The sequence below is a fragment of the Typha angustifolia genome, chromosome 1 (assembly GCF_048772165.1).
Source record: "Typha angustifolia cultivar Huaian chromosome 1, ASM4877216v1, whole genome shotgun sequence".
Lineage (NCBI taxonomy): Eukaryota > Viridiplantae > Streptophyta > Magnoliopsida > Poales > Typhaceae > Typha > Typha angustifolia.
Window position 1 is genome coordinate 4,508,715 of NC_133239.1, and position 10,946 is coordinate 4,519,660.

General features: G+C 38.8%; 1 protein-coding gene across 7 annotated transcripts; it reads right to left on the reverse strand.

Annotated features, from left to right (window-relative positions):
- Nucleotides 1–374: 374 nt before the first annotated feature.
- On the reverse strand, nucleotides 375–10,524 carry LOC140771678 (disease resistance protein RGA2-like). 7 transcript variants are annotated; one of them, XM_073113491.1, is made up of 6 exons: nucleotides 6,166–10,523; nucleotides 1,401–1,470; nucleotides 1,257–1,315; nucleotides 952–1,023; nucleotides 737–802; nucleotides 375–627 (listed from the first exon to the last, which is right to left on the reverse strand). In XM_073113491.1, the coding sequence occupies exon 1, from the start codon at nucleotides 9,852–9,854 to the stop codon at nucleotides 6,201–6,203; it is 3,654 nt and encodes a 1,217-aa protein (XP_072969592.1). In that variant the 5' UTR covers nucleotides 9,855–10,523; the 3' UTR covers nucleotides 375–627; nucleotides 737–802; nucleotides 952–1,023; nucleotides 1,257–1,315; nucleotides 1,401–1,470; nucleotides 6,166–6,200. The 7 variants fall into 7 exon arrangements, with proteins under 7 accessions (XP_072969592.1, XP_072969684.1, XP_072969504.1 ...); XM_073113583.1 differs by having other exon boundaries at nucleotides 1,244–1,315; XM_073113403.1 differs by having other exon boundaries at nucleotides 1,121–1,315.
- Nucleotides 10,525–10,946: the final 422 nt, after the last annotated feature.

Below are 10,946 nucleotides of genomic sequence, written 5' to 3' on the forward strand. Positions count from 1 at the left end.
TGAATACGTATATTAGACCGATAGCAAAATTTAAAACTATATCCTAACTAAACGAATACGAATATTTTTCTAGCATAGATTAAATATTAAACAGATACGAATATGAACCGGATATGAATTGGATATTAAATGATACAAATACAAACCGAATATTAATTAAATCTTAAATGGGTACGTGTACAAACCGGAAAATAATCAAATCTTAATCGGATACGAATACAAAATGAATCTATTACTAGTATCTATACATAAAAGAGGAAAACACACAATATCAACTAATAAATTCACTGCAAAAACATAAGATGCACACTAGCATCCATACATAAGATTTATGATTATGTACTCTACACATCTATTGCACAACATATGTAATATTATGAAGAATATGATATATCAAATAATGAATGCTCATTTGGTAAGATGCAACTTCTACACATCTATTGCAGTCTTACTGTCTTAGAATTAAACTAAAACATTTCATAACATACATGCTTAGACCTTTCAATAAATCCTGTCCAAATACAGTGACATTCAATAAGAATTAGACTTGTACTAGGATGGAAGTAGGAAAGGCCCTCAAAGAGTTGGAGCATATGCAAAACCTGGTGGAACAAGTTTCCTTTGATCCTGCATAGTAAACAAGGATATCAGATAAAGTTTAAGATATGGACATATAGAATAAAGAAAGAAGCAGAGTATTAAGGGAAGGCGTAGTTAAGAAACTACAGAATGTTACCTTAGTTGAGGGATAGACTTGAACTGTTTTAGTACATAACCATTGAAATGATTATTTTCAATGTTTCTGGAAAGATGAAATCAATTAGCATCACAAAGTGCACGAGAGGGATGGAAAATATCCAATTACATTGAACTTTGAATATATGTGGCTTACAGAAGAATAAAAAAAATCAAAGACATGCACACCGAAATAATTCTGCAGATTATGCTTACACAGAATGAAGGTTTGTCAAGGATCTAAATGAACTTGGAAGATCACCAGTAAAGTAATTGAATGACAAGTCCCTGAAATATTACCATGAAGAAACTAAAGAATTAGAAGGAACTAAAAGATCCAAAAGCAAACTTAGGACAACTTGAAATAACTAAGGAATAAAAAAACCTTCAAATTCATAGGTTCTTTTCAAACAGATTTAACAAAACATAAATATATATTTAGGTATGTGAGAACTTTGTCCTTAGAGCTGCACATCACATTCAATGAAATAAAAGCGTGGGATCCCACAATGTTTCTGTACTTTGCATGTCCATGAAAACATTGTCAATTGGTCCAGAGAGGGTGTTGCTGCTGACATTGCTGCACCATAAGAAGAAATTAGATCAACTCTAAGATTAAACTTCTTCCTCAAACCCAAACAGATAATTGCAGCTAATAAACTCACAAATTCTTGAGAAACTTTAACGAAGCCAACGATGGCGGAATGTTGCCCATGAACTTATCTAGCAAATTTTCTACATTCGAAGACCACAAACACCACCATGAGCCAACAACAATACCCAAATTAATACCTAAACAAGTACATAAAAATATAAATTTCAAGTCCTTAGAAGTGAATTCACAGTTCTTTGAAAGAAAAGGAGGATGGAATGTTTGAAGGCAAGAACCCATCAACCCCCAAACCTCTGATATTACTGCACTTGACAAATGAACTTAAATTAGCTATTCCAAAACCATATCTTATGGTGTCAAAGTTGTCGGACAGCTGGATACGGCGGATCATCAATGAGAGTGAAGGAGAGAAATGGGGATAGCATCTCAGTCGTCGGAATCGTCAAAGGACTAACTGGCAAAGTTGTCGCGTAGCTGAAGTGGATGGATCATTGGAGAAAGTGAGGGAGAGAAATAGGGATGGCGTCGAAGAAAGTGAAGGAGAGAAATGGGGATGGCATCAGAATAGTCAGAATCGTCGGAGGACTAACTAGTAGAGCCATTGGACAGCCGAAGTCAACAGATCGTCAAAGAAAGCAAGAGAGAGAAATGGGGATGGGTTTGAGAAGTGGCGGATGGTGATGGTGAAGAGGGCTTGAGAAGTTAGGGTGAGGGGTTTTATCTTAACGGGTCGAGTTGGTTTCTAAGAGTAGGATATTTGTTAATATTGTATAGCATATGAGTAAACGAATATCTGACTGTATCCATATCCAAACAGATAGAGTATACCATATGCAGATCCGGATCTGAATATTTTTATAAATTGCGATCCGTATCCGTATCTCTATCAGGGTCGAGTAAGTTATTTTGACTCGTATCCAACCCAATCCTACTTGGATAGCGGGTCGGATCGGATTAAATCTCCTTTTTCACCCCTATATTGCATACATAGAAGGGTAATATATAATAAATAGAATATCTAGCAAAGTTTTGATGAAGCATTGCATACCAATCAAACATCGCATAGCTACCTTTCCAGTATTGCATACGTAGCAATGATCTCTCTAGCATTGCACACCCAATGGTGACCTCACAAGCATTGGACACTACAGCGACCTCTCAAGCATTACATACCATGCCCTATAAGATATTGCATATATATAAAAGGATAATGCATATATAGAGTGTGATATTTTAGTAGTTCATCTCTCATCAATCTACTTTATATCTACAATTGTTATAAAAGACAACATTTTTTCTCCTTCTTTATCTTCATCTATCCCATTGAGTTCAAATTCATAAAATCGTCATGATTCAAAGAGTCTCCTTTGCACTGCCTACAGGGTCACCATTTTGCAACCATTCAACTAAGCGGACCCAATAATTTAGAAGGGAAAATTCACAGACTACTCATTTGTACACTAAATTAACAATCACCAGCACCATAGTCACAAATCAGTGAGGCAATTTACTCATCTAGATCCATGTGGAACCAAAGTTTTGAAACCATAGAATGTAAGACAATCTATTTAATGGAAGCAATCATATCTCAAAGATACCAATGATGAAATAACTGGAGCTTGTTAGCTTCATCCTAAGATAAATTTTAAGCAGCAAATTATTAAAGACAAAAACAGCAAATGATGCCATAAGCAACAGAAACTGATTGTACCAACCAGAAATAAAAAGCTGACATAAAGAATCACTAAAAAAAATGACATTTTAATGGTATATGCACACCAAGATTGTAACATCACGTTCCAGTTAAAAAAAAAAAAAGCGAGCACACGTGCCCGGCACATGCGCTGCCTTACCCTTTCCCCCTCCCTTTCTTCTTTTCTTTTTTCTTCTTTTCTTTCTCTTCTTTCTCTTCTTCTGTTCCCCCAGCAGCCGCCACTCTCTCCATTTTCTCTTCTCGCGCGCCGGAGCGTCGCTGGAGTTTGCCATCTCCGTGTATTAACTTGTCGATAAATCTCCTTCCAACTCATGAGGTTAATTTGGGTTAATAATTTTGTTAGTGCCTTCTCTCTTCCTTCTTCCTCATTGTCGGCTTCATCGGGTGATTAGTCGGCCAACGTCTTCGTGCCTTCCCGAGCTGGCCCCGACAGCTTCACCTACGCAAGAGGGAGTCATTAGCACCTTGCTTCGAGGCTCTCATAGCCTGGGAAACGGTGTGGACCAACTCCATGGCTACCGGCCATGGAGGAGCCTTTCCTCTCACCACCGGCCACCTTAGCTTGCCACTCGTGCATTCTGCACACTCCCCTCGACCCTTTCATCCTTCTAGCATGGGTCTTTCATTGATTTTTTTAATGACTCGCTGATCCGCTCCCCTCGTCGCCATTGAGCTCTCCCCTCCATGTCAATCATGCTTTCTCCCTGGTCGGCACCTCGTGTGCCTTTTCCCTTGGCCGGAGAGAAAGGCCGGCAAGTGAGTGGCCCGACTGTCGGTGTCGACAATCGCTGACAACCACTCCCTTCCCGACATGCCTAAATTGAGGATAAGAGGTTGGCTGTGAGGTTGGGCTAGGTGCAGCCCAGCCCATCTCAGGCTTGGGTTGGGTGCGGCCCAACCCATGTTGTTTGGGTTGGGCTGTGGCATAGTCCAAGAGGCTTTTAGGCATTACAAGGTTAGTTCCTTTAGGGTCTTGAGCCCAATCTGATGGACTTATATTGGACTCTTGGGCTTTGCAGTAGCCCAAGTAAAGTAATTACTCCCTAATTATTTAAAATTACTTTAGTCATGTTATTTAATTATTGTTGGCAAACTTGAGCCTTAATATTAATTATCAATAAGGAATGGTAATGTTAGATATAGTAATTGCCATTAATTAATATTAATAAATGAGGCAATAGATGAGAGTACTACTACGAATTGGTTTAATGGGAATTTATCTCTAATTGGAGTTTGATAACTATATTAGATGCCGACTATATTCAATAAAGTAAATTAACCCAATGTGGTATATTTTATTTATTTTGAATTGACAGTAACTAGTGAAACAGTAAACATAATGAGAATTATATTAATAACCGTTAATGGTGCATCAGACCGTCATAATTAAAATACCAACACTATTGAATTAATAAAGGTAAGAATTTTTGGATGGACCTACTCAAACCTATATCCGATGTCAGTAGGGTTATTTAATTATTTAGTAGTAGAATTGTTATACTCATGTTTTATTACTTTCATTATCGAGATGGACTCTGTGCTATGCAAGGATGATCCGTAGCGCGGTTGAAGTTGATTAACTTGAAAACTTGTCAGGCAAGTAAATCCTCCGTAGTCTAAGAATAATGTAACATTGATGTGATGTTGACTCTATAAATTCATGATATGCAAATCACATGTGTGCAAATAATTTATTTATTGTTCAACATTATCATATTTACTTTACTGCTTCATAATTATTTACAGATTGTTGGTGCATACCTGAGTATGATAACTTTGATGTACATGACATATAATTGATGATGTGATCATTATATTACTTGCATGTATTACCACGTAGTTAAGTCTGAACTAGGCAGTGCCCCTCACTAACTCAACCCGAGGTTAAGGATAGAGTTCATTGTATAGTGCCTATGAGATAAATAGTCTACGTCTGAGGTCATTAGCCTGAGTGGCATTCAGGCGATCACACTGCCCTGTCAGAGACTAGACACTAATAATATAAAACTATGATTGAGAGGTAGAGATATTAGACCTAACGATACCTGATAACGCAGAATCATGACATCCATTGATGAGCTTGAGGCTCTGGACTATCCTGCTATAGGCGGTGATAATTATAGAGAAGGAGACATGGGCTTACAACTGGAGTCCTTAGTCTGTTGGCCACAGACAACCAGTTATATGCAGCGTCGCCAGGTATGTACAAGCGATAGTACCACAAGATGTCTATCCCTCCTCGATATATGAGATAATTAGTAAGCATGTGTTTATGATGTGATGGATAGCTCGATAAGCATATTATGATGATTTATAACTATGGCTCTATGGAAGCATGAGAGCAAAGATTTGATAGTTTAAACAATACATATCATGTATTCCCTTATTATTATATATGAGTTGTTGATATGGACATGATAGACATATTACATTAATGCATTATTATGATCATGTTGTTATACATGCATATTTTGTAACATCTTTCCTTACACTATTTTTAGACTGTAGAACTGTATACTTGTTGGGCTTTATGCTCACCACCTTCGGTGAAAATGTTTTCAGATTAGTTGATGACCCTGAGTTTGCAAGGAGCTAGTAAAAAGTTGTTCATAATCTCTTTTATCTAGTTCACTGTGATACACAGGTATTTACCATATTTAAGTTATATGGATATGTATTTTGAAGTTTGTTGTGGCTTATGGTATTTTGGATTTCTTTTGTTGTATTATTTATAGAAATGTGAAGTCTTTATTTTGTTATTATGTAGAAACTTAACCAACAGCTCACGTGAAAACCACATGGGTTCCACCCATGTGAGAGGCACATGTATTTGGTGGCGAATGTTTCAAAAATGATCAAAGCTAAATTACCTAACTTGCAGGTTTTGCATATATTGACTCTCCTCTTGATTGTCCCTAGAGATGCGTTTTTAGATTCTTAAAGTATTGTACTAGTTATTTAGAAGTTTATCATATTTTGTGCATGAAATCACTATTTTAACATGTAAAAAAAAAAATTAAAAACTACAGAGAAAGGGATGATGTAAGCTTTCTTATCAGACAACATAAATTGAATTGGGTGAAATACTGGCATCTGGCGGTACCTGTTTAAGCCATCAAAGCAGGATTTCCTCCTAAATTAGTCAGAGATAAATATGGTTGGGATGTGAGCAATGTTATGTCGTTCAGGTCCAGCCTCATGATACTGCTCTTTCAACATAGGATGGCACTTCTCTACACATAGGTATTTGAGACACCGCAAAGACTCATTGCCCAGAAGTGACTGGAAGTTGGGGCAGTTGCTGACTATTAATTCATCAAATGAGAGGTTCTTCAAACATAAAGGCAAGCATTGGAGACTATTGCAACCTCTGAATTTTAGCTTCTTGAGGGATTTGAGGAGATGAAATGCCTCCTCCATATCGTTAGTAAAGGTCGCGAGATCATTTAAACCTTCGACCACCAGAGACCTGAGGGAGCTGAGGCCTTCTCTAGAAAGCAGCATCATGAGCAGCAAGGGGTTGTCAATGGTGAGAGAGTTGAGTGATGACAACCCCACCTCTTCTTCCACTAGCTGTTCAACTTGGTTAGCCACTGAGGTGAGCTTTCCACAACCTGAAACTACTAAAAAGTCAAGGGAGATGAGTGTTCGCAAACCTCCAATGGATCTCAGTTCTCCACAATCAGCAAGAACCACATTGTGAAGTTTAATCAAGTGTTGCATCACGTTGGCCGAGGGAAGGGCTGTAACATGTGGACATAACCTTATGGACAAGTACTGTAGTGAGGACAGGCCATGTAGACACCTGGATAGTTGCAAGTCTACAATACCACTATCATAGATACAGAAATTTACTAGTGATGAAGGCAGGAAGCAATCAAAAGGACAACAACCCATATGTAGTTCTCTCAAGTGCCTTAATTTGTCCTGTTGCTGTATGGACCATTCACTTATATTCTTCAGTTTTGGACACTGTGTGATAGATAGCCGATCTAGTGATAATGATGAAGAAGAAGATGATGATACGGAAGTAGGGAAAAATGCTGGGAGAACGGCCAATCCCACTCTACTGATTACTAGGCATTTGATAGTCGAAGGGAGCGCAGGAAGTTCTGTCAATTTAGAGCAATCTTTAATTTTGAACTTTAAGAGACAAGGAAACAAATGTGTATCCTCAACTGCACACCAATCAGTCAATTCTGGAAAATCTTTGAACACTAATTTCTCCAATGATGGAAATCCTCCACCGAAGAATTCACAGCCGACTCCTTTTATTGCATGCATCCGATATAATTTAAGAACCTTAAGTGACGGGAGTTGTCCAAAAGGTGGAAGCTCCTTCCAATTCCTGCAATCACTGAGCACAAGATGCCCTAGGGTGTCTAAATTAGGTTTTCCGATCAACCAAATTGGGGACAGGACACCATTGTAGCCTGTAACCTCAAGCTCTTTGAGATGGTGATGTGGTTGCAGCCCTTCCAACACTTCCTCCTCTACCTCATTTCTTGTGTTTCTTTCAGTGTTGCACCAAGATAACTTCAACGTAACAAGATCCTCTTTGTCTCTTAACCTCGCTTTTGTGGCATTCTGCTTACTCCCAACATTCTCAAGATTTCGTATCCAAAGGGATCTGACTTCCCTCATAGTCTTCAGCTGGCCATCCGTAAAACCACCCATCTTTTGCACACACAAAATTTTTAATTCCTGGAGACAAGTCAATCTACCTATTCCAGATATCATGGGGATCATTGATCCACTTGGAGCAATATCCCAAGCCCAATAGCAACCAGTTTCTTGATAATCAATGAGATGTCGCAAGTTAATTAGCTTGTTCATACTTGGTGGTAAGCTATTATACTCCAATCCTTGAAGAACCAGCACTTGTAGATGGTAAAGTCTGCACACTGGATCCGACAATGTCTTAATACCAGTATAAGAGAGATTCAAGTAGCGTAGGTGTATTAAATTGCTTATGGACCTAGGTAATGCTCGCATCCGATAATTAACAATATTAAGGACACGTACACTTTTCAGTTGTTCAAATACAACCTGAAGATGAGCTACATTAAGGTCAGCTTTGTGCTTGGAGAGGAGATTTAGGGTCCGCAGTTGCCTTAATACAGATGTGTCCTTCATAAGTCTGGCTACGTTATTAGTCGTCAAAGATAAATGACGAACATAATTTGGAATTTCCCTTGGTTCATCACCTTCAATTCTACAACAGTCATATTTTGAAACAAATTCTGCCACATCATGCAATAAGTCATGTACCCTATATAAGTATATTTTGTACCCAGAATGTGTTTGCAAGTATTTATAACATGGTTGAAAGAATGCCTTTGATATCAAATCATCAAAATATTTTCCTCCAATATTCTCCATTTCCTTCTTCTCATAGCCATGCTGGATAAGACCCTCTGCTACCCACATGTATATCAAATCATCACGTTTGAATTCCCAATCTTTTGGAAATAGGCTACAGTATGCAAAGCACCTCTGCAGGTGTGCAGGAAGATGTTGGTAAGTCAATCTGAGAACTGGCATAATATCATCCTGGCCTTGTTCTAGTTTCCATATATTACTCATCAAAATTTTCTCCCAATGTCCATGACTCAGATCACCTTTCAAGAGCCCGCCCAGGGTTTTTGCAGCCAAAGGTGATCCCTTCAGCTTCTTTGCTATTTCTTTACCTATAGCTACTAAGTTGGAATACTGTTCAGGGTCAGCGCCACCAAATGCGCACATTCTAAAGAAAGACCAATACTCCTCCTCTGGTAATCCCTGCAATCTAATTGGATCCATAGAACCCATTAATTTCGCAACCTTTTCTAGTCTGCTTGTTACAATGATCTTGCTTCCCTCTTTCCCACATAACAAGGGAGCACGGAGCGTCTCCCAGACTGTTCTATTGTTCTCATTCCATATGTCATCGAGGACGAGTAGAAACCTCTGTGAGCTTAACTTCTCTTTGAGAATCATTTGTAACTTATCTAAGTTTTCGATATCAGAAGAACTATAACGAGATTGAGCCTGCCCAAGGATCTCTCTTGTAAGCCTGACCACATCAAAACTATCTGAAACACATACCCACATAATTAGAGAGAAATGTTCTCTCACCCTCTCGTCCTTGCAGATGAGCTGTGCAAGAGTAGTCTTTCCAACTCCTCCAATACCGAGTATCGGAATGACAGACACATTTCCAGCAACATCACCAGATTTTGATTGTAGCAAAAACTTGATGATCTGCTCCTTTTCCTTCTCCCGACCAATAGGTTGGTCTGGCAGCATCGAGCTAGTGATGCGCCTGCTTGTCATCTCAGACATCTTGGAGCTGACGTCAAGCTCTAATGTTTTAAGAAAGTCTCCCATATCAGCAGCAATTCTTTCTAACTTATCGACAACATTGTTCAGCTCATTGACGTCCTCATCACATGAAAAAAAGATCCTGATAACAGTACGAATACGTTTGGCGGTATTGAACAAAGGTGCGGCATGGGAACTCACCTCATATTTGTTGGCTTCCTGTTCAAGAATTCGATAATCAAATGTGTCGAGCACATCGTCAGCCTGGTAGGCTGCGTCTTTTAGCCTCCACAACCATTGGAGCAACAAATAATTATGGATCTCCTGCCCCTCGGCCGCCACGATTGCATTCTTAATCTTAATCAGCAGCTCCTGCAACCTCTCCAGCTTGGCTCTGACATCCTTTTGCATCTTGTACTTGCCGCTCAAGAAGGAGCCGGCTCTGTTGATCATCTCACTGACAAGAGCAGACCCGAACAGCTCCGCCATTTGTTTGGTGCAATCTCTTCCTCCTCGCCAAGCAGGGTAAACTCATAGATAGAGCAAACAAGTTGCAGATAAGAGAGATATGGTCAGAAAAAGTCCTTGTCGGTTGGAAGTTAGAAAACGATGCTGCTAAGTGAAGAGCCAAGAGACAAAAACAAATAAATTTGGTGGTATCCCATCTCATCTTAAAAGAATAATCAAAAATAGACTCAGGGGTTGACTGAGGGCGAGTCGATCTCATCCATAGCGTAGGCGAGGAAATTACATCAAACTATTGCAATCTTCCGGAAAACAACGACGGCCACAAGAATATCCACTCAATTCGTTGCACCAAAAAAATAAAAATAAAAAGTTATATCCATTGGAACAACATGAATTCACAATAGCTAACTTGTTCATGCTTTGTAAAAACCAAGAACAACTCTGTGATAATTTTTCAAGTAAATTTACTTGGCATGGGCAAGATTAATACTCGGCTCTCGGAAGGAAAACAGATTTGATGAAAGCAATTTTAGTTACCCCGAGACATTGGAGACACTCGTACTCAGACAACAGAAGATAGTTTCTAACAAAACTTAAATTTCTATTTCCTCCTCGCAAGATCATTGGTTTCTACGATCGCAGGAGGGTTTCCTTGTGAACAAGAAAAGGAGGAGAAGAGTGGGTGGAGAGAGAGAGAGAGAGAGCGGAAGGGTCAGGTCGGGCCTTGCCTAGAGGGCTGTGATTCAAACCAGAGTCCCGCCTGGGCTTAAACCTCAGGTCTTGAATTTTTCTTCTTTTTAGGTTTTTCAACATAATTCATCCATACTAGGTGAGTGGTTCGGAGAATCTTTTAGATTCGATCCGAATATCCGATTCCTTATCCACTATTCTAAATTCTTTTGGGTTATACCCATATAGGTCTGAATTCGCCTCTCCATTTTCATATCTGAATGCATATCTATGTTCAGATAGTTTAAAATACCATAAAAAGAGTGATATAAAAAAATATATATATTTTTTCTTTTTATATGAAACTCTTGATCTACTTTCTGGATATATTTACCGATTATGATGTAGATTCCAGTAATTTACAAGTTGTTATGGATCCAAAAA

What these genes read in the sequence shown, in the direction of transcription:
- LOC140771678 (XM_073113824.1), bottom strand. Translation starts at nt 9,854, where the DNA reads ATGGCGGAGCTGTTCGGGTCTGCTCTTGTCAGTGAGATGATCAACAGA.